Below are 24680 nucleotides of genomic sequence, written 5' to 3'. Positions count from 1 at the left end.
GGGTTTAGGAGTGAGAGCACTCCTAGACTACCAGTTCTCTCTGGGCAAAATTAGGTATGGAGGGTTATGGAACAGTTTTAGCTCTGGGGGCAGATGGATACTGGAAGGAAGGATAACTGGGTTCTGATGATGCCCACATGTATTGGCTTCTGTTGCTTATGGTCTTGCGCTTGCCTCTTGCTATCTGGTTATCCCTAGTGTCTGGTGGTCTGGGTGACTCTGTCTGGAGTCTGTCTCTTTTTTCTTGGGTTGCTTCAGGTCTCCTGGTAAGCCTGTGGCCCTGGCTGTAGCAGATCCCCTGTGGAGCCTTCAACTGGAGGGTCTTCAGAGGGGCAGAGAAGCTACTGATCTGTTGCCCTGGCTGCAGTAGATCTCCAGGGAGGCCTTCAGACTGTTGGGTTTTCAGAGGGGTAGTCAAGCTGGTCTGTGTGAAGCTAGGGAGGCTTTCTGTCTTTTGGGTCAGTCACTCTGCATGCCACAAAGTCCCCAGGACGTCTTCAGACTGTGTGTCAGTTGCCCAGTTGCCCTGTGTACAGAGGAACTCTTGGGATGCCTTCAAGCTGTGGTGTCCAGGGTGCAATGGTTCTCCTAGGATGTCTCCAGCTGTGGTGTCAGATGTCCTGAGTGCAACAGATCTTCTGGGATGCCTCAGGATATGGTGTCTTCCAGGGAGCAGACTAGCTAGCAGTCTGTCCCAGCAGAAAGTGTTTGCTTATTATTTATAATTAGAATTTATTAATTTGTGTGTATGAGAGAGAGAGAGAGAGAGAGAGAGAGAGAGAGAGAGAGAGAGAACAAGACAGAGAGACAGAGAAACAGAGAAAGGCACAGAGATACAGACAGAGGGAAAGGAAGAAGGAGAGGGAGAGGGAGAGGGAAAGGGAGAGGGAGAGGGAGAGGGAGAGGGAGAGGGAAAGGGAGAGGGAGAGGGAGAGGGAGAGGGAGTGAGTTGGGTGTGTGCAGGATCTAGTGTTTGTGTAGAGGTTAGCTCTGTGGCATTTCTTCTTGCTTTTTCATCGAGGCAGGGTCTTCTTGTATTTGGGTTGTGTTATCTTCAGATAGCTGAAGTATGAACTTCCAGGGGACTTGCCCAGCTTTGCCTGCCAACAAACATGTAGATATGCTCTACATGAAAGTTTTTAAAAAATAAGTTTTTCAAATTTGTCATAAAGAAATTGACTTTTGTAGATGAAATATAAGTTGATTTGCTCCTTTGGTGAGTCATACCAGGTGTTAATGTGAATAGATAAAAATACAGTAACATTCTAAAATCACATAAAAGGACTCAAAAATTATAATATATTTTAATTTGCTCTTGTCACTCATTAATTAACTGAAAGACATTATTTGGTGAAAATTTATTTTATTCCATTCTAGCAGCTAGTGTTCTGCAGCAAACATAATAGAGGAAGCTTGGTTTGGGGTCAATTACCTGTCAGGTATGCACATTAGGTCAGTGCATAGAGTTGTTAACTCAAGGACAGGAGTTTCTTGCTCAGTAACAGCAGTGGAGACTTTAAAGTCCCAGATTAGGCATCTATGATCCATCATCTTCTTTTTTTATTATTAGCCAAAAACCAACCTGTAATGAAATGGACCAACTTTGGCCTTTGTTATGGTATCTGTATCAGACTTGTGTTACCTCAGTCCATGCTGGTGAATGTGGTGCCTTGCGAGTCCCCATCTCCCTGGAGATGTGGACTATCTTAGCAATAATCATAATTTCTTTTTCCTTTTCAGTTCATCACCTTGTGTTTATTCTTGGAAGTTTTTGTCTCTCATGAAGGTTGGATACTTAGGTTATTGACACAGACCAAGAGCCAGGAAAAGCACATGTCACCTGGGGTTTAGAACTCTTGTCTAAGGGAAGGATAATAGCTTCCAGTGCAGCTCATTGTGGTGATGGGTCCTAAGTAGAAGCTCCCAGGCTTTCATTGAAAACAAATAATTGCTCCTTCCCATTGGGTACCATTGTCTCTTAATGTAGCTAGTACATTTTGGGAAAGCTGTGTGAAGAAGGTTCTATGAGTTATTGATTTTGCTTCTTGTGGCAGAGTTAAAGATAACAAGGCATCCAAAAGGTGACTGCTACATTTCTCATGTAAAGTCAGATGATATTTTATTCTTGAAAGTTTAATAATTTATATAATGTATATCGACCATGTTCAACTACCAATGCTATTGGTCATATTCATCTACCCATACCTCCTTTGTCTGTGCTCCTGCTCCATATTCCCACCAACTTCCCTTTTTTCCTTGTTTTATTTTATGTTTTGAGGGAGAGTCTCATTATGTAGCCCTTACTATCCTGGAACTTACTATAAAGACCAGGTTGGTTTGGAACTCACAGAGACCTGCTTGCCACTGTTTCCTAAGGGCTGGGATTATGTTTTTTTGTCCTCTAAAGTATTTTTTAATAATAACCACAAGCCCAGTTAATGCTGCCCATATGCTTATGGGAATATGCAGCAATCCTCTGGTTCAGGTTAGGGTTAGCCTGTGGGGCCTGAGTTATTGACCAGTGGTCATTTTCCTAAAGGGAGTGACCTCTTAGCCAGTTTCCAGCATCCTATAACTCTTCCAGTATGGGTAGGACCTCTTTGTAGATCCATTCTGGAATTTTGACTGGTTTTTGTCTTTATCAGGTTTGGTGCAGGCAGCAGCATCTGATGTCTACAAGCCAGCGTTTCCGAGCTCTCTTCCTACTGACTTCTACATTCTAATGTCTACATCTAATGTCTATGAGTCAGCGTTTCCGAGCTCTCTTCCTACTGACTTCTACATTCTTTCGGCTCCCTTCTTCCACATGTGTTTGCCTAACTGAGCAAAATCCCCATTACACAGATTTCAAATACTAATCTTCTGATGGGATCATGATTTTACTTTACATACTATAAATGACACTGTCAAAATTTGTGACATATCCTTTTCTCTTTAAAATTTCTTATTCATAGAATTTGGCATTTATAAACTTTTACATACATTTTATATACACTATACATACATTCTCCAAGTGTATGTGTACACAATGCTTATAAACCACTCTTTCTCCCTACTACTTCTCTCTAACTTTCCTCTTCCTCCAAGTTCCTTTCTCTCACTCATTTCTGTTTTGTGACTTGCTGTGTTTAACCAGGTTTCTCTAATTCTGAACCCATAGTTCCTTAGAAACTCCTGATAGGGGTGTTAATACTTTATAAAAATAGTGCGTAACCTAATTTAAAAAATAATTAAAAAATTTAAATGTCAACTCCCCCTAACTCAAGTGTATTTCCCTATTGATCATGTGTACTTTCCCCCTGAAGTTTGTATGTACATGAAATTCAGAGTGGTTTCATAGTACTTAAGTAGCTAGATCTTGGACTTAATTTCACTAAGTGAAATTTCCCTCAATCTGCCTTTTATTTTCATCGATGCTATCCTCTAACCCTCATGGAAAGGTGGAAGGATGACCAGTTTTGTGAGAAAGTGGTTTGATGTAACTGGCTGCAATGACTGTCACTTTTGCTATTGCACATATTGAAGCTTTTACCCAGGAAGGAAAATAAGTGCCCCTCTCTTTTTCTTGGGTAATCTATAAGCAAAAATAAGTATTTTCACTTTCATATTCTCTTTTATATTTTGAAGTTTAATATCATATTGCATAAGAGTTGATAAGAATATGGTCTAAGGGCTTTGCTAGTACTCATTACTTATTCAGTATCCTGGAGCAAATAGTACCATTGTTCCTGAAGTAGTCGATTTATTTGATGTGTGTCACTGCATGACGCATCAGTCTTAATGTAATTGTACTAATTCACTTATGTTAGTGTGTCTGATAATTTGACTGGGAATAAATTGACATACTTTATTTGTGGTAAAATAATAAGGCAGCATTGGGATGGGAATATTTCTAAAGCATTTAAGAAAACTAATGCTTTTCAGAGAATGTTTTTTCTTGGGGTGTATGAACTGTGTAAAAAGTTTCACTCTGACATTTCTATACATTCATATAATACACTATGATATCAACCACCCTGATTGTTATTCTGTTTTGTATTCTTCTCTCCACAGGTTTGTAGGTCTCCTTTTAATTTCTTGTCATTCTTTTTTCTTTCTCCCTAACTTCCACACATGAGTGAAGACATGTGCTACTGTTGGGGCACGTGGAGCAGGCTGGGGGTGGCTTATCTCACATAACATGATGATCCCCATTAACCCATCTGACACCAAGTAAGATAATTTCTTATCTTAAATTTATAAACTTTATCATTAAAAACTTGCAAATAGACAAAACTGAAATTAACCAGACTCAAGTCTACACAACTCAGCAAACTTCTATCCAGTTAGAGTTGGTGTTTGAAATGGATGCCGTGGCGCCTCGTGTCAAAATTTACATTTTCAGGGTGGAGTAGATTTTATTCCCTTATCCAATACTTCTTCATGATTGCCTAAATCCCCACACTGATTTAAATCAAGGAAGCTGTTCACCGTATCAAAACGAACAACTTCTTTTAATTCGTGTCTGCTCTGGAAGAATAATGGTTAGTGTATCAAGGCAGGCTCTATTAACGTCAGCAGAAATCTCTTTTGAGTATTAGTCTGGAGCATTTCATATGCTGTTCTAAACCAGAGGGCTCGCTTCATAAGTGCTTCAGAATTATTCTCTAGATTTTGTTCTTTATGCGAATGGGTGTTTTGTCAGCATGTACGTCTGTGCACCACATGTGTGCGTGGTGCCCACAGAGCCCAGGAGAAGACAGAATTCTCTGGAACTGAAACTAGACAACCGAAAGTCATGTAGGTGCTGAAAATCCAAACCTGGGACCTCTAGAAAAAGAGTCAGTGGTTTTAGCTACTGAGCCATCTTTCCGGCCTTGTCATGTTTTTAACTGAGGTAAACCATAGAGACAAACGCACAGATCTTAAATGTACAATTAACCCCACAGCTTCTTTCTGCATCTTCTGCACAATTCCTTGTCCACAGGCATCCACTACTCCAGTGACTGTAAACACAGATTAGATTTGTGTGCTCTGGAGCTTGAACAAAGGGAACCTTATAGTGCCTGGGTCCCCTCACACATCCACTGCACTTCTCATGCGAACTACGTGGGAGACTTTTTTAAAAAACAGTTTAAAAATTTATTTTATGTATATGAGTACGCTGTAGCTGTCTTCAGACACACCAGAAGAGGGCATGAGATCCCATTACAGATGATTATGAGCCACCATGTGGTTGCTGAGAATTGAAATCAGAACCCCTGGGAAGAACAGTCGGTGCTCTTAAGTGCTGATCCAGAGCTCAAGCCCCTAAATGGGTGACTTTCGATAATTACAATCAGATTTGCACCCTCGTTGGTTGTATTCTGGATTATGCAACTATTCATATATAAGTTTAAAATTCTAAATTCTATTCTTTTTATAATATTTTTTAATTTTGTAGAATTATAAATCATAAGCACAGTAAAACATGTCTCCTATCATTTGAATCTATATTGCAGAGTAACTTCTTGGTTAGAAAATGTATTTATTAATTTTGAGACAGGATACTCCTGTGTAGTCCTGGCTGTCCTGGAACTACCTGTGCAGATCAGGCTGGCCTCAACCTCACAGACATCAACTTGCTTCTGATTCCAAAGTGCTGGAGTTAAAGGCTTGTGTCACCACTGCCTGGCAACTTCTTCTTTCATAGTTCATAAAATGTGTTATTAAAGGAAAGAAAATCCTGGGCTTTAATACATTAGGCAAAGTTTAAGGCTTGATGCACATATTAAAGTAGATAGTGTAAAGAATATACCATTAGGAAAATGGAAAACATTTTTATGACTTATTTCTTAATAATCAAACTCAAAGGTAAATATGATAACCCGATGCTGAGTTCAGGGAAGAGAAGATAAATGTAAAATTCTGAAGCAAGCAAGGTATCTTTTGATTTGGTCAAGTAAGATCTTTAGTATGTTCTAAAGGTCAAAATTTGTGCACACAAAGTGCAGAAACCAGGATCAATCATCGAGAGGTCAGGACAATGCGTAAGAACCAAATACAAGTTTGAGCCTTCTAAACTTACTTTGAAAATGTAACGTACAAACTGTGAAGTATCAGAGGGCAACATCATCTCTCTACTATTTTAGCTGGCAGCAAGGGCACATAAGTTGGAGAAAGATGACATTTTCATGCTCAAATACTATAGCTCAGTGGGTTACCTACAGGAGCAGGTTGCAGGGCCAACACAAAATGGCAGCTGTGAGTTCAACAGAAGCCTAGCTAAGGTCTGTGTGTCTTAAACTCTTGATATTATATATCTAGATAGGGTGAATAGGTTCTTGAGTAGAGGGAGTAATTAAACCTCATAGGATGAGTTCTGAATGCAGGTTTTAAAAACACAGACAGGTGACTGGGAAACGTTTGTGATTTCATCAGAAGAGGCTGATTAACTGAGGCTCTTGGGCCAACTAGTGTAGTCAGTGAAGGATCAAACCCCCAGTCTTATGGTTAGGGGTCCGTCCTCTGAGATGACAGCTGAAGCCTTTGTCGCGGGAGATCTCAGGAGACAAACAAGCTTTGCCCCAAGCATGGCACTTCTCAAAGCCCTTTCCAGTGAGGAGAGCTTTTACTGGATGAGATCATTTGTGGTTTTGGGAAAAGTTTTTTCTCCCTCAAACTGGAAGGCTTTTCTGAAAATAGGCAGCAAGATGGAAATATAAAGATGCCATTTAATGGTACACATCATCAGTCTTTCTCTCAGTCCACTTTCCCCACCCATCCTGCCACTTTGGTAACTACTGTCTGGTCTCCTTCTGTATCTCCCTAGTGATTTTCCGTGTAATAGTTTCCTTCCCACATTTCTTGCCTAAATGCAACATAAGCTAAATACTGGTTTCGTCGGCCAGCTGTGCTGCAGCATATTTTCTCCCCAGCACTGGGGAGGCAGAGACAGGAGAGTCTCTAAGTTCGAGGCCAGTTTTGATCTACAAATGGAGTTGTAGGACAACCAGGGCTACATAGAGAAACCCTGTCTTATAAAACAAAAAAATAAACAAACACATCTAGCCATGCATTTTGGTTATTTTTTCATGTCAACATATAGAAGTTTCATCTTTCTTTCCTACTGCGGATTATTCCATCATCTAGATACATCATAATTTACATCAGTATTTCTCAGTGGAATGGCCCTTTCCTTATAGCCTAATCAAAATTAGTACACATTTAAACTTTAGAATACAAAGTGGCTTGCATCTGCAGCAAAACTCATAGAATATCTATGTAATAAATGCCCAAGGAAGCATCTTCTTTCTAAGAGGTTGCTTCTAGAGATGATCGTGTGTGATGCAGACAGCACACTGGCAGAGAAGGGCAGGACAGCATAACCAGGCACAGCATAACCTTTTCCTTGAGCATAAGAACCACGTTTTGAGCATCACTATCGCAGGGCCTACCAAATTGTAGAATGAATATAGTGTCCCCAAGGGAGTAAGAAGAGCAAACTGTCGTCATCACAGGGAAGTTGTGACTGTGCTCTCTGCTGGGCTTTGGAGTATGATTAAGCAATATATAGGAAGAGGAGAGACCCTGAACGTATAGTAATTAGCTCCTGTCATCTTACTTGAGCTTCAGAGTGAGTCACGTGCGTCAGCGACAGGGAATCAACATAGTAATCGATTGTATTAATTTAGTATGATTCCACTTGTCAGGAGCAAAGTCGATCTAACTTTCAATCAGGGTGTGGGGATATTGCACAGTATAACTGCATACCAAGGGAAATTCCGGTCGAGTCCAATGCACGGGAAACAGTTAGTACAAGTAAGTAACTTCTTGCTACCCACTAGCTTCTCTTCTGCTTTCCCAGGTTGCCTCTGCAACTGTAACTGTGAAGACAGTCTTGTTTTCTTTTTGTAGAGGAGAGCAGACATGGGATATGACAAGGGTCCTATGCCCCTCACTGACTTCATAGGGTCTGAACAAGCTTACTCCAAGTTACTATTCATCTGGGAATTGTCCTTCTGCTCCTTATGTTCCTTCCCTTTCAATCTGGTGTTTCCAATGAAGGTTATTGTCATCCCCATTTGGCCAAGGACAAAAGTTAGCTGCTAGGAATGGGCACATCAGGGCTGTGGGTTATATCTGGGATGTTATGGAACTGACGATGACCTGAGGCCAAGGTTGTGTCAAAACCAGAAACTATGTGTTGGGCCCCCAACTATACCTTCATGCTTTTTCTTAACCCTTACGTCTCAATCAAAGGTGCCCAGGAAAGCACCTCCAATGGGAAGATTAAAGAGTAGCCTCATTTTGGGTGATAAAGGTATTTATTTTGGGAAGTAGAGAGACAGTCCTGAGAAATACAGAATGAGACTGTGAGATCACCTTAGTTCTTTTACCATCACACCTGGATTACAAGTCCTTTCGTAAGGGTAACCCTTAAGAAAATGACACAGTAAGTTTTGAATGAAATTTGAAAAAAATAATATTTTAAATTTACAAAGTAAAAATTCATATATTTTGCTGAATAGATTTCCATGGACAATACTAATAACTGTATTTAACCAAAATACTCCAAACTATTGGCCGAGAGAAACCACATCCTATTTGGGCTTTGGGGCACATGGTACAAGCTTCTAGGCCTTGGTGAGGATGGCTCCTGTTTGTCTTCTGGTCTGTCTCCTGTGCTCTACAGTGCAGAGACACCATTTGATGTAAAAAGGCCTTCCTTTGGTCCTTGAGTTTGCTAGTGACTCAAGCTATCTTTCTGTTTTGGTTTGTTTTTTAGACAGGGTTTCGCTTTGTAACACTGTGCTGGAATTTGCTATATAGACCAGGCTAGTATTGAACTAATATAGAACCACCTGCTTCTGCCTTGTGAGTGCTGGGATTAAAGCTGTGCCTTATCACATCTAGTATTCAAGCTAGCTTTTACTTTAGCTACTAAAACTTTTGAGTTTAATTCCTGTTTGCTGCCTCAAATTTGGTAATACCAGCCAGATAATCTCTTTTGGTCTCTCTTCTCTCTCAAAACAGTTTGTCAAAATGGCTGTCTGAGCTATTCCTTTCAGCAAGCAAAGTGCTTATCCTCTTCCTCTCTGCCCCAGTCAAGTCCCTGACATTGCTGTGTGGGTAATATTTTCTTGTGTCCTCTTGGACCTTGGCAGCCTCGGTTTCCCTTTTGTCTGACTGTTTATTCTTGAGGTGTTCACTGTTTATTTTCATCTCTGCAGATCTTGTCCTTTCTACTTCCTCTCCTAGGCTCTCCCATTCCTCTCTTTCTCCTTGAAAAGATCACTCAAAGATACTGTTTTACTATTACCTTTGCTGGTAACAACCAAAACGTCATCTTCAACATTAACTGAGTTTAAGCTTATGTTTATAATATTCTCGTGGGTGGGTATGAATCAATGTCAACATGCTGGAATAACTGTAGTCTCATGAAGTGGTGACTCTATTTGTAGTTTCAAGATCATTAGTATTCTAGTCACTGAAAGCTTGCTACTGTAAACTTTTATAATTCCTGTGTAATATGGACCAACTAGTCATCTAACCATTTGCTGGTTGCTGACAATTTTTTTTTTTACAAATTAACTGATTTTCTTTTTTGAGGCAGGGTCTTACTATGTAGCCCTGGCTGGCTGGCCTGGAAATAACTAAGTAGATCAGGCTGGCCCCAAACTCACATCAGTTCATCTGGTTCTGCCTCTTGGAGTGTTGTACTTTAAAGGCAGAGACATCCACACTGCTAGTTAACTGGTTTCTTAAATCCACAGATATGATCTAATCAAGTCCTCACCCAATTCTTCCACTATTATTTCTTATCTCTGTTTTTATTCATGGCTCCCCTTTATTGAAATGGTCTGGGCTAGAATTCTTGTGTTTTTGCATCCTGGTCTTTCATTGGAGTGTCTTTGTATCTGCTGCTCCTTCTTAAAGGATTTCCTTACTTGGCGGTAGCATCGTAACAGCAGAGACCAGTGGAAAGTGAAAAAGTGGTCCTTATCATAGAAGCAGAAAAAGGTATCGTTCCTTAAAGGTATTATTAAGGCAAAGGCCTTCTTCCCCTTTTCCACTGTGTCCTTTTGCTTACACAAATATTTACTGTGTCACTACACTTCACCTACAGATCACAAGCTCACAGATAGCATTATTAACACTAGTGTCAAGCCAAGGCAGGGTCGTGGGCTACAAAGTCAGCCTGTTTGGTCCTTCTGAGCCTTTCTTAACCCTGACCGTCTTCCAAAAAGCAAGGCGAGGCTGCACAAGCCAAGCAGATTTTAAAGTGCTTCCTCTCCGAAGACTCTTCTGATAACTTTCAATGTCACCTTAGTCCATGAGTCTCCTGAGAGCAGGGACTACATAATCATGCACCCTGGAAGTTACCACAGAAGTCACAGATAATTATTGCTTAATAAACCTTTGCTCGAAGTCAATTAAGAGAGCGATTCTAATTCAAAGCCATGTGCAAAGTTTCCATGAGGCCCTTGCATTGTTTAGACCAAGAATCACCGCTAATGCATAAGTCCAAATTGTCTAACTGTGGGGCTGCACCTCCCTTTTAGCTTCTGTATCAACTCATATTGATCTCTTCAGGACGTTCATTTTAGAAATTATAATTGGATTATGGTAATATATATAATGTGTAGTTTTAACAATGTCTGTATGAATCTGCTGTTTTAAATTTCAAATATTTAGATATAAGCTTATGTTTCCAATATTAAAAACAGATTTATTTATTTATTTTTCATTTAATGTATGTGAGTAACTGTAGCTGTATTCAGACACACCAGAAGAGGGCATCAGATCCCACCACAGATGGTTGTGAGCCATCATGTGGTTTCTGGGAACTGAACTCAGGGTCTCTGGAAGAACTTCTAATCAATGAGCCATCTCTCCAGCCCCTGTTTCCAACTTTTTTTAAAAACATTTTGATTAAAAAATAAAGGCTTCTAAAAACACATTCTATACATTTTAAACAATGATTTATTTCACTCGAGTGCTTATCGTGAAGAACCTGGCAAGTTCTGTCAACAGACAAGCAAAGATCTTCAGGGAACTACTTTGAGAAAGAAGCTGAACTAGTCTGTAAAAAGCTTCAAGTTCCCACACTGGCTGAATATTGCGTTATCTTAAGAACTCTTACCCAATTCACACCTTCCCACACATACCCATCTTTCCATACATTTTGAGCTGAAAACTGAGAAAGCTCATTTGTACTTGGGGGAAAGGCTGCTTAAAAAAAAACACGATAAAGTGGAATAAATTTAAACAGCAAAACATTAATTAAAAAAAAAACGCACCACAGACACTGTATCACTAAGAAAGCCAGTAACTTTACTGAATTGTCTGCAAAATACAAATTATACCTTATTTCCAGCAGGAGAAACTTTTGAACATTTCCCACTTGAATTCACTACAGACAGCTGAATTTAAGTCCCTTGAGATACACGCGTGCGGTTAGCTTAGGTATGCCATCTTGTCATCCAGTGGCGACAAAGTCCAGCTTATGCCGCTGTGAGCCTCTATTGGAATACTTGTTGCAAATGCTTGTATGCCCTCATTTACAAGCTATTTTAATTATTGTCATTGAATGGAAACAAGTCCCCAGAAAAGGAAAAAGAAGAAAAAACGGTACGGCAAACCATCTGAAGCAATCCAAGCTCTATGCCTACGGTGACCCTTGTCTGCATACTCTAATACTGACGCATTCAAACCACAGCCAGAATCCACCGCTTAGCCAACCTCTCTGAATTAAATTGAGGTATCAATCAATTTGAGGTATGAACAGGGAAGGCAAAATGCAATACCCGATTATGAATAACCAAGATGGACAAATTTAATGCAGAAGATAATGTGGCTTGGATTGCTCCACATCTTTGGTTAAAACATAGTAAGAAAAGCCTTTAATTACATCTGTAAGTCTGAAGGATTCTAACAGACACCAGCATTTAAGCAATCTTCAAAAGATCTGTAGTGGCAGGAAATTAACGCCATGTAACTGACGACACCATAGCAGATGGCACAGACAAGAACAGACGAAGTATGCCCTGCTTAGGCAACAGCCTTTACTGGAGGTTCAAGTGGCTTCTTTTAAACAATTTTTTTAAAGAAAGAAATACAAAGCTTTTACTCTCTGAAGGGGGAAAAAAAAGAAACCCAAAACAAAACAAAAATCAAAAATCAAAACAAGGGGGATTAAGGGAGCAAAATGCTATCTCAAAAAGGGTGAGTGTATCCAAAATCAAATACATAGAAGTGTGAGAGGGCAGACATGCTTTTCAAAAGTGTATTGAAATTTGTTTTGAAATTCTCACATTAGTTAACCTTTAAATGATCTAAAGATGACAGGCATTTTCATATTCATCATTACAAAACATTAAATTCCACCTTCGGGAAAAAATAAGCGTTTTTTACTAAAAACCACAATTTTAAAAAAGGTTGAATTCAACAGCCTCCACATGCCAATGTGCACAATCCACAGACTGAATGGCTTGCTTGCGCGCGATGTGTACACCACACGGGCTGTGTGGCTTGCACAGGCTGCAACACCGTCACCAGTATTTCTCAGCTTACTGCTACCGAAACTGTTTTAAAGTAGGATCCGGTATGACAACACTTGCAGCCATGTAAAATGCCACCTACGCTCCCTCCTACTTGCAATGATGACTGTTGGCTAAAATGCTACTCTCGGCCAGGTAATGCAAAATTATAATCCCCCAGCGCTCTGCCCCAGACTTCTGGATCCAAAGAAGTTCGTGTGATCAAAATCTACACTAGATTTGCAAATACAGTAGGTGGCCAAGTTACAGAAAAGGCAAGGGCAAAGGTAGACAGTGACTGTTTCTGGAACATGACTGGTCACAATAAAAATTGTGCTTCTCGTTAAATCACCTTTACAGATCTTAGAGTATCCCTTTGCTATCTGCTGCTGCTTTGAAGGCAGCGGTGGGAACCAGGTGACTGGCATCCACTTTTCAAGTGAATCTGTTCTTCTTGAGTTTGTAAAAAAAAAAAAAAAAAAAAAACTATTGTCAGAACTGCTATAAATAGAGGAGGCTTCTGCTGGCACACGAGCTCGCTCTATCTTTAGCCTTAGAAACGTACGCTCGCTTTGTTTGCTGAGGCAAATGGCAGGTAGAAATTTAATATGGCTATTTCTTCGTATTTTTATATGACCCTTTCCCTACCCACTGGTAAGATTCCATTGATGGTGATGAACAAGTGCATTTTGAAATGACAAGGGACATTTGTGATCATGCTTGCATATTTAACACACGGCAAGTTATAAACATGGATTCTCGGGATGGGATCACGTCCAGAACGGGAACAATGTCGGGTGTGCTCTTTCACTTTACCTGCTTGTTTGCGTGTACATGTGACCGTGCAAACGGGTGTGCAGGTAAAATCGTGTTTGTAAGGATGATTTCCTGTTTCGCTTCTGCATAAACACTAGTCTTCATGTTTCATGGATACCTTTAGTAGTGGAATATATATGAAATGGTTGATGTCTTTATTTTGTTTTTAATATATAAAACATTACTACAAGGCAGGCAGGCATCCTATACGGATACAACCGAAGGTGCATTGTGGTCTAATTCTGGATTGCAGATCAAGGTAAGAAAAATATAGCCTCGTTAATAAGGTCTTTCAGCTTCTGCCACCCAGCGGCAGCCTTTTACAGTGAGAAACATGTAGCAATTATGCAGGTAAAAGGGAAAAAACTGGATAAGCACGTCCTACACATGACCTACATGTGACTGATACTAGTGCATTCTTTGTTCTGTATGTCAGTATTGACGACAGGATGAATAGACAGATCTTCACATTCCAAGAGAAGGGGGTCATTCCTAGCCTGAAGTATCACTTCTACACTATATATTGACTCTTTATGGCACTCTTTTTTTTAAGGGGTCTGAAAATTAATCCCTTACACATGAATATTAGACAAGAGTTAAATTATCTTGAAAATCGAAAAACGGGACATAGAGAAAGTGGTTTTTTTTTTTTTAAATGGGATTTCTTGAAATGGCTGTTGAATCTCTTTATTGAAGAAAAAATAGGTGACATACATGCTTTATGCAGAAGTGACATTGGGGGTACTGACACACCAGCTGTTCAACAGTCCTATACTGCTGACAATCAATATTGTTATGGGTCAGTTAAAATCATGAAGGGGGACACCAAGTAACTATCCTTTAACTGTTTCCTTCCTCTCCAGCACCCAGTCTTTTCACATTGTTCTCAGGAACTCTGTAACTTAGCCATCAAGTAAAGCACATTGGTTGTTCCTAGGGCCCCGGCTTGCAGGACTTATGCTCCAACACAGCTTCTTACTCTGGGCATATTTCTAAGAAACATCAAATTCAAGGCTGAAAATGAACTATGTGAATTTAGAATATGGGCAAGTTAGCATACGAACTTACAGATTCCAAGATATGTGGTGAAATGGAGAGATCTGAAAGGGGCCCTGCTTTTGATAAAATGAAAAGAAAAAAGAAAACAACAAAACAAAACAAATAGTTGGAAAGAAACCAATCAGTATATACAATGGATGTCAGTTGACCCGATAGTTTGCTGACGTTTTAAAAACAATTCAGGATGTTACAATGTAGTATGTTCTAACCCCACAGCTTATCCTTTTGACAGCTGACCTCAAACTTATAAAATGTATGCAGAGTAAAAGAAATCAGAAAGAAAATAGTTACTCAAATGTGCAACTGCACAGATATACCCCCCTCCCGCTATTAAGAAAACAAAACTTCTGCCATTACCATAATATTATATATATTAGAAAGCTATACACAAGCATGTTAATTTCACAGATTTTTAAAAGATTCTTAATATTTTATATAATTAGAAATACACATTTCAAAAACAAAACTTCTACAAAGAGAAAACAGTTATGTTGGTTAGCAAAGCATGGAGTTCCTCATGGCTTAGGGTAGTGCTTTCTATACAAAAAGTCCTTGGTGGGGTTTACAGGACTGTTTAAAATAGTAGCGAAGCTATTGAGGGGAAAAACACATTTTGGCTTAAGTAAACTACAAAAAGCCACAAATGCTTTGCAAACTCTTTCTTACCTTTTATATGAAAATAAGCAAAATGTAATGTACATATTTTTATATTTTTATTTAATAAGAGATGCAGACCCAGATTTATTTATTTAATTAAATACGTTAGCTCTCAAACACCACACTTTTTTTTCCTTTTCTTTTAAAGTGGGTATGGTCCTCTTTGAATGGTTTCTGATCCTTTTGCATGAGTGCCATACGCCAATGATATATGCCTGCAGGTTTGTGAGCGTGCTCAGATGTTAGGTGACCGGCATGTTCCTAACATTAACCAGTGGCCACCCCTTGCCGGGTCTGTCCGAACGTCTATACATTTTTCTATATGTTGCATAACAGCTGCTCTCTCTTTCAGTAAAGATCTGCCGCTTTTGGCAAATGTTTCCTTTTGTCTATTTACATGTAAATAACGTTGAACCTGCAACATGACACTATCTATTGTAACATACATTTTGCAAAGGGTCACAACAGTGAAAAGAAGTTAGCCTTAAAATCTATTTTGTACAAGTGTTCTGTTGTACAACTCAAGTGCTAAGCGTATCTCAGCATTTCTGTTTATCTTTATACTGTATCACTGAGGCAATTTAAAAGTACTTTTACAAAACAGAGTACCTGACTTTTTTTTCCACACACGGCACATATAATGCATATCGACCCCCCTTCCCCATTAAGGTATAGCACACACACACACTGCAAGAAAAAAAAACTATTAAGTAATAATGTGATCATGTTGCCCATCCTTCAGAGAGCCGCATGCGCTTGACTGAGGGACTTTCCCTTTCGTCCGGCGAAGGTCTGGTGAGTCCAATGGGGGAGTGGAATTCGTTCCGGTGATCCTCCCGGTCGCTCCCATCGTAGGAACTGCTACAGCTGCTCAGGCTGTCAACAGGAGATCTCCCCGCCTCGTGGCGCGTGTGTTGTGGGTATCTCGATGGGGTGGTGGTACGGTCTCTAGGAGGAGAAACAGGTTCTGACTTGATGTTGAGGCTTTGAGTAGAAGGCAGGGAGAGATTTGAACTCTGAGATAAATGAGTGCTAGTGCAAGCTCTGTAGGAGGAAAGGAAACCCAGTTACAGATGGAGGAGGCCTGCAGGCCCCAGGAACTCACATTACAAACATAGCAGCTTAAAAGACTTGCATAGACTCTAGTGCGTGCCCACAATGAGAGTGCAGCTAGGCACTGCGGGGCGGCACCGCCTAGAGCCACGGAGAATGCTCCTGCCTGGGGGTAAATACACCACTTAACTGGCCCAGGCCTCGGGGATCATCTCCAGCTTCTAAAATACTCTGTAACTGTATAGATTACCCTTTCATAAAGGATTAAGACACGGTACAAAAGGTACAAAAGTCATTCTGCGTTCATGGAATTTCCCCCTATACTAGTTCCGTTCTTTTCTGAACCTTGGGAGACAGTGTTTGACTTTGAATGGCACTCTCTTGGTTTATCAGTGTCTGTGTATTTGAGATTATTTTTAAAAAACCCATTATTGATAAGAATTTCTCTCTAACTGATATGCCCATATAACTGGAGATATATATTACTAAGGGAAAACGAACAGTAAGAATCTCAAATGAACAGCACACATCAAACGCCGTATAATTATATATAACTGATGTCAGGCTTGGGGGGGGGGAAGGAGGGAGAAAGACTGAATATTATATGCAGAAAATTTAAAAACTGTTTCAAAAATCATCTCCCTAAAACTGATACCTAACTGGACTTTATCATTTGCAGCTGTCTAGAATGAAAATCCTGTCTGTAGTTCCCAATTCCTTTAATCTTAACAGGGCTAAGCAGCAGTGACGATGGTTGCTTAAGGTAACGCTTGTCTTACTTATAATAATGTTAACGGCGAATCTGTTGTTTGTGAAGGAAAGCATGTGGAGAAGAAGGAGGAGTGAGCCATCACTATGGCTCTAATCATCACTGATTTGCAGACAGTGCATTCTGGGAGACTCTGGACAACAGTTAGCCTCAGAGAAAAGCTTTAAGTCTTAAGTGTGGACTGGGGATTGATGACTGAGCAGGCCGAACCGTGCTCACTCTGCTGGCATCAGCATTACGATTTTTGTTTGTTTCTCTGTTTTGCTTTGTTCTTGCTTCATGACATGCACATCCAGAGTCAATCTGATCCAGCTACACCATCAAGAAGGTACTGCAGTCTCTTTAATTGCGGGATACTCGCGGAAAATAATTATATGTACAGAGACACCGGTTTTAAACAAAAGGAAGCAAGCCTACCTATTAATGCATGCAAGTATGCTGCTCCCTGACGGAGAGAACTACGTGTGGGCTAGTGTCTTTCTGAACAGTGAGTGCATTTCAGAGACTGCAGTGGGATAACGTGGGGCTGGCCTTTGGGGGATGTGACACAGGGTTAAGATGTACAGAGATAGAAAATTAGTCAGAAACGAATTTATCTTTGAGTAATGTTTTATACAAAAGCACCACCTACTGGCAAGGGATGACTTTCCCCTTCTTATTAGTAAATGAGCTAACATGGAGGACATTATCAAGGGGGCTCTTTGCTGCTTTAATGAGCCCTTCTGGTTTAGGCAGTCTGCACATTCAGATACAGATGCCAATCCCAGTGCACACAGTTTTCAATCTCTGTCTATCCGTGGAACTACTTATCTGAAGCTTATTATTTTAGTCTATATTAGTTCTCTGATTTTCTAAGACTTTTAATTAAATTGTCTTTAAATCAAAGCCGTATTAAGGTGGGAGACAGGAAAACACCTGTATTTCAAAGGCTCCATAATAGTGGACTATTTTATACTGGTTCAAAGTTACTTCACAATTCATTTTGATGTTTGAGGAAATCATCTTTTGACTTCTGGAAGAGTTTTCCTGCTCTGGGTAAGAAAAGCCATTTCACTAACATTTAACTAAATGCTTCTGCCGTGGATCACACCAGCGCTTAATAATGAATGCCAATAAGGAGCTTCGAAGTGACACAGCTTATCAATAAATACTTTTCTTCACTCTGGGACATTCAGCTTACACTCCTCTAAACACAACAGAGTGGGAACCTCCTAAAAATTCAGTGAGTTGGGTTCCATAGGTAACTCGTCTATATAAATTAAGTTGAAAGTAATAAGAATGAGATGATGTGTCTTTGATGTCATCACAACCTCTCCTTTGTCCCCGTTCCCAATATCAGTGGCCACGCAGAAGTTTCACAGTGTCTTGCTCCCCACAAAAAAAGGAGTGTCTATTTGTTGGTAATTCTTTACCATGACTGAACACCTTCTCTGGTGGCGGGATTTCATTTACACTTTAACACAGACTTATTCTGAGCTGGGTAGCTAGTGGAACTAAGTCTGCAGCCCAGAGCTCTACATGGTGTCTTCATCTCAAATTCACTTCACTGTGGCACGGACTGCAACAGATTGGCCATCTCTGCTACCGGAGCTACTTTCTTGCCAAGAGTAGGCAGCATTAATATCACTTAACTGTAATACGGTAGCTTGTTCTCGTGAACGAAATACAGCCACAGATAATTGTGAGACTTGAGACTACAGGTGCGAGTGAGAATGAGGTAGGGGGAGGGCGGTCCAGGCACGTCGGTACCTTGTCACGTCCTCTGAGGTACTTCTGACCCCGCTATGTAGCGTTTTAATCTGAGAGAGCTACCCTTCCTTCAGATTGCTCAGAGATAAAATGTGGATAGCTTTATTTAAGTTCCTCTCACTCTGCCACCCCAATAAAATTAGGTTTTCTTACTCTATTTAGCTTTCCCCTCCCTGTGAGGCAGTCTCATTACATATGCCAGCCTGGGCTCAAATGTTTCATCCTCCTGTCTCAGCCTTCTAAGTGCTGGGTTATAGGTGTGCATGTATCACTCAGCCTAATTTTTTTAAAAAAAGATTCATTTGTTTTTATTGATGTGCATATGTGTATGTCTCTGTGTGAGTTTGGGCATATGTGTGCAGGTCCCTGAGGAGGACAGGAGAGGGTGTTGGATTCTCTGACTTGGCTGTTCTGAATCTTCTGCTAGCCTTGTAAATACCTGTGGTTGCTGAGGCATCATCTGACCAGGCTCTGCAGCCCTGGCTGGCCTAGTACAGGCTGTACAGACACTAACTGGGGACCACACCCAGTCCTCCTGCCTAACCTTTAAGAGTAGTATTTACTCAATCTCCCCTCTGCCCCCAGCTCCTTTCTCAGTATGGGTTGAGTCTTGTCATCATCAACAAGAACAAAAATGTTGTCCCTTTTCTGGAAAATACTGTCCAGAAAGTGGGTTGTCCTTTTCTAGACAGCAATCAAAAAACATCTGAAAGTCAAGGGTTGTTCCTCTAAAATGTTGAGTTCCTCTCCAGGCACGTATCTTTCTACATGAAATTAGTGTGTGCTCATCGTGTAAGCTCAATGCATAAAACGCATGCTCCATAGTTCATAAAGCTTTGCCTTGCGGACAGTGCTGTAAAGGATGAAGTGAACTTCTTTCCACAGACAAACATGAAGAGTTCTATTCTACTTGTGCAGTTTGGAGAGAGAATTTTAGTGGCCATTTTAGGTTTCTGGGAGTACTGACTTTAGTGGAGCTAAAATTGATTCCATTCTTTGCTTAAAATACAGTTCCTATGCAGAGAATGAGCACGAAGTGCACGTCCCTGAGATGCTTTGACTCGGGAAACATCAATCCTTTTAACCTTAACTGATTCATTCTCTTGGACACTAAAGCAGTTTATATACTTTATTTTACAGAAACGTTAGAACTTGGGGTTTTCTACAGTTTACATGGAGACGTGACCGTGTCTGAAGACACCTTTCAAAAGCCATTCTGGGACAGTGGTAGGGAGAACAGGTACAGTGACAGAAGAGGGGGTGGTGTTGACGGTGAGGTCATACAGACTGGGTCATGTTCTTACTCTGAGGTGTAGGGAAGGGATTAAGAGCACGTGCACATCATACACTAAAGTCAAGTTATGCAGGCGATTTGGTTCAAAAAGAAATGGTAGGGATGGAGTCCTTGGCTGCTTCAACCGAGCTTTCCTTGGGTCTTGGGCCTCCATCGCTCCCTCTTCATTTAAACCTAGCAGAAATATTTCCTCCATGTGATAGGTTTTTAAATTGTGGGTTTGGTCAAAATAACAAATATATGTATAATTCATAATTAAAAATTATCTGGTGTTACAAGCAAAAGAAAAGCTGTGTTCTAACGAAGTGGCGTGGCTTAAGTGTTTGCGTATTTCTTTATTCTGTGTACGTGAGTGCAATTGTATGGACACCTATAGTACCCAGTTCTTCTACCATGTGGATCCAAGCTAACATGTGTTTCACGGTTGTTACATGAGATTTGGTGCTTGTCACCAATGGCTAACATTGAGCCATCTGGTTGATCATTATGGGCTTTTGACATGGATAATATCTTGCAGGGTGATGGAATTTAGTACTATGATAGGTAAATTTTGTGAAAGAAGAGAAATGAACAATTCATTTTATTACTGACAAGAAGTTGACCAGTGTAATGCTATGAATACCTATAGAAACTTGTGTGGATGGTATTACGTACTCAATGGCAATTTCCAGAAAAAAAAGCTATTGCAACCAGAATCTACTTACATAATTAGCACTGGAGGGAAAATTTAAATGTCTCAAAAAGAGAAACTCATTGCAAAAATGTAACATGTGAAAAATGTTAAGAACATTCATACATTTTTAATGTTCACACGATTCCAGCGATCCGTCAGAGGGATGGCCATAGCAAGCAGTGACTGTCCCGTGGTGTCTCTGGACTCTGATCTATGTTATATCAATATTGAATGACGTTCAGTGGGGGAGGGGAGCCAAGAAGGGACAGGAACAATGAAGTTATAGTAACACTGACGCCTCTTTGCATTCCTACCTCCCTAGGCATTCAGACACAAGACTAGTAGTCAATATTACTAATTGGTCACTAAAATGGCTTAGTACGAAACTGAAAGTGGGGTGTGTATGTAGGATCTTTCTAAAATAACACAATTTATTTTTAAATTGCTCTATCCCACTTTCTTTTGAAGATTAACTGAGTTATGGAATTATTAGCTCAAATTAAACTGAGATGTCAGGTGTAACTCTTATATGAAGGGGTGCAAATGGTGAATTCAGGGCACTTTTGAGTTTGAACTTCTCTACAGAAAAATGACAGAAGTCATCTATGACAAAGATATATCTCAAAGCAACCACAAGGGGGCAGAAAGATACATACTTTGACCAGAAAACATCAGAAGTTATTTTTATGCCCAATATTCAGTAATTAGTATTGCATGTGCTAATTAGTATTTGTGCATATATTTTAACACAATGGCTACAGCTAGACAACTATGTTATTATATATGTTACACATATTTAAAGCCCATATAGAAATTCAACAGCTGATTCTATAAACTGTCCACATGAGAGGAAATCATGTAGTTTGTACTAAATGAGAACCTTAGCCCAAAAATGTAAAGAATTATAACTATAAACACCTTCAAATTTTCCACAAAAACTTCAGAAATCTAACCCAAACCGCCACTGCTGACAGAAGTAGAAGGAAACAGACCCTCGAACGTTAAGGAAAGACTACAATGGTTGTGCCTCACTGTTAGCGCTTGCCCTTCACTGACAAACAGGGGAAGGAGTATTTAAGCTACTTGAAATAGGTGACTGAAAAGTGGCTTTCCCAGAAATAAAATGTTATACCCCTTAATGGACACGAAAGCACATTACTAAAGACAGGCCTTTGTCATTTAAAAGACAGTCTCTGGTTATAATATAAGTATTGCTTAAAAACATAACTGTTGCTTACCCCAACTGACTGAGGGCAGATGGCGGCATGTTATGTAGGTGCTGCTGCTGCCAGCCAGTGACGGAGCCGAGGTGGAGCGCACTGGCAGTATTGAAGCCAGACAGAGATGACAGATCTGCGCTGCTCAGAGAGTATTCTAGACGGGGAGCAGAGAGGAGGCAGGCAAGGAGAGACACTTAGTGTGGAGACTGTCGAACGGTAAGCAAAATTAAACAGTTTCAATTTCTAAAACATACTCGAGTCAAAGTTTTCAATCTGAGAAAAACAGGAAATAAAACACCGGGGATAATTTGAATTTAAGAAGAAAAAAAATTTTATCCATCCAAGTAAGAATGCCACAATAGATTCAAACGTTAGTGTATTACACTAACTGTGCTTAAAAGGGTAAAGCATTTATATATTTTATGGTCTAGAAATAGGCTTTACATTAAAAATCCTCAAGAAAGTGAGCTTTTTGCTACATTAAAGGAGTAGTAGCTCAGTTTCCTCAAAATATTGAACTCAATTTGGGTAAATAAAACTTCCCAGCACTTATAAAGGAGCACTGTGGAAAACTACATAAGACAGAGGTGCTGGTACCGTGCATTCTGGACACAGGCACCACATGACATCCCAACAGGGCAAGGAAAATTACTTTTAAATATGCTTTATAAAGTGTTTACCATAATACTTGCACATAGCAAAGCTACTCACCGGTACCATATGTTGTTGAAATGGCTGACGGATATCCTCCCATTCCTTGTCCTGGTAAAGTAGGAGTTGCTACAGAAACCACTGGGGTAGCCAATGACTGGGCCGACTGGGAGTTATTTATCCTTTGATTCTTTTAAAGTAAATAAAAGGACATTATTGGTGGCAGATTTTAAAAAGTTAAAAACATTAGGTTTTTCACATAAAGAAATAAGTTTGTACAAAGCTCATGAAATTAATCATTTAACATGTGTCTCTATGAACTCTGCCAACCCCTATCATTTACAATCCTTCAAGAGACCAGCTGTTGCCATAGTAACCCATTACATCAGTATCTCCTAGGCAACTGAACTAGTAACAAGTACCATAGCTTTATTATAGGTAAAAACAGACTATGTTGAGAACTGATGAAATATGTATACTGTACTGCTATTGTTTCAGTTTTTATTCAAATGCAAATTAAAAAATTAAAATCAACCACGGTGGGTTTTATGATCGGTTCTATGTACAGCAGAGCTGACAGATATGGTTTCATGCTATGTTATGACCAGCAGGTGGCGCTATGACCACTTTCTTCTGCTTCTAAACTTCCTTACAAAAAGATGGCTAAGTAGCTAATGCCAGTATTTAACTCCTGATAGCCAGGAGGTAAAAGATGCAGGCGCTTAAAATAATGCTATTTTAAATCTTGAAAAAATAAGCGTTTTACTGTTTAATAACTAAAGACACATTTTTGTGTTTGGATTTTAGAGTAAGTTCAGTCTTAATATTTAAAATATGGCCTCTAGTTAAAAGGTGGAGACAGAGGAAAAAGGCCCACAGAAACCAGGTATGCTTTTCCATAGGCCGTCAGTGATCCTAGAATCTAGTGGTGTTTAAGCATAATCAATACCCTCTTTCAGTGAGGTAAGCTGCAAACTCTTTGCATTTGACCACAGCTAGCACCTTTCACTGAATGAGTTTTGTCGCCTTCCCGAACATGCCCTTCAAGGGACACCTCCTTCCCACTTACCAACAGCAAGTCCACATCCTCAGACTGAGAGCATGGGGAAGGAGGGAAGGAGTTTATTAATTAGTGTCTGTAAATATTTATAACTGTGAAAATCTTTCCAGCAAAAGGAAAAGCATTTTCTGACAGACACAACAGTTTAAACAGCTTTGCAAACCTGATGCCAGAGACAACTCCTTAACAAAGACATTCTTTGTTCTGTAGGGAGGTGTTCCTCTCATACCTGAGGATGGTCTATCTGGTTCTATCTATGTGCTTGTAGCACAGGTCAGTGTCTCCCTGTTTCCTGTTGTGCATCGTATTTGATAAAAGGATAACAGGAATGTACTTTAAACCCTACTTGCTAGAGGGAAAGGGAGTTATACCTGACAGTCAGAGATGATAGATAGATAGATAGATAGATAGATAGATAGATAGATAGATAGATAGATAGAATGAACTGATCTGTCACTTAGAAAATCCATGGGAACATGTCAGTTTAAGGAATGTGGGATAAATTTGCTGACAGACACTGCTTGGCACGCCCGCCCCATACTGACTGCATCACTTGGGAGGTTTTGTTTCTTAGTCCCAGCCTCTTCTAAGGGGAATGTTATTTGATTTTAGCTAGGTACACAAAATGAATATAGTAATAAACCAATCAGTTCATAGGACTATTTTACTCCTGAGCATGGCACAAAGCAGAGAAGTCTAAAAAAGCAATACAAAACAGAAAGAAAGAAATGTTTGTGGAATAATTTAAATCTATCTGCTAAGTCTTTGTTATACATGCTCTCACTGTTAAGTTTTGCTGACTGGGAAAACATTCTGTCCCCCCCCTACCCTCTCATCCCTGTCTCATCTATGTGCCTACCTACCTTTGTTCTCGAATTTGATGCCATAATACTCTTTTCATCTTAAGCATGAGTCTCAGAGCAAGAAATGATACAGCATGAGATTTTATACATGCTTAAATTTATATTTTCTATCTCTATATTTTGACTGAAAAGCATGCTACTACGTTTTTTCTTATTTTGGTTTAAAATGTAACATTGGTTCTCAAAATTTCTTGGCTTCTGAGAGTAATTTTCATAAAATAAAAGAGGCAAAGATTTACTGAGACAATGTAAAGACATATGATATATTAGATATTAAAGAAGTGATATTTAAGAAAGGATTTCCAATGAATGTAAG

The 24680-nt window shown here is 39.8% G+C and overlaps 1 protein-coding gene and 1 long non-coding RNA gene across 22 annotated transcripts in view; one reads left to right on the top strand and one right to left on the bottom strand.

The window, feature by feature from the left end:
• The window catches only part of LOC103691412 (uncharacterized), an 89395-nt gene that overhangs the window by 42698 nt on the left and 22017 nt on the right, over positions 1 to 24680 (top strand). The gene's annotated exons all lie outside the window — the stretch shown is intronic.
• Positions 11275 to 24680, bottom strand: part of Mef2c (myocyte enhancer factor 2C) — a 162908-nt gene continuing 149502 nt past the window's right edge. For 7 of the 21 annotated variants that reach the window (XM_063282317.1, XM_063282320.1, XM_063282322.1 and 4 more), the window contains 3 exon segments: positions 22502 to 22631; positions 21809 to 21944; positions 11275 to 15980 (listed from right to left, as the gene is read on the bottom strand). In XM_063282317.1, the coding sequence (XP_063138387.1) occupies positions 15755 to 15980; positions 21809 to 21944; positions 22502 to 22631 (492 nt within the window). In that variant the 3' untranslated portion in view covers positions 11275 to 15754. 21 annotated transcript variants of the gene reach the window in all.

This window comes from Rattus norvegicus, chromosome 2 (genome assembly GCF_036323735.1).
Source record: "Rattus norvegicus strain BN/NHsdMcwi chromosome 2, GRCr8, whole genome shotgun sequence".
In the NCBI taxonomy this organism is placed as follows: domain Eukaryota; kingdom Metazoa; phylum Chordata; class Mammalia; order Rodentia; family Muridae; genus Rattus; species Rattus norvegicus.
The sequence above is the reverse complement of the archived record's forward strand: the minus strand, read 5'-3'. Positions and strand labels throughout refer to the sequence as shown.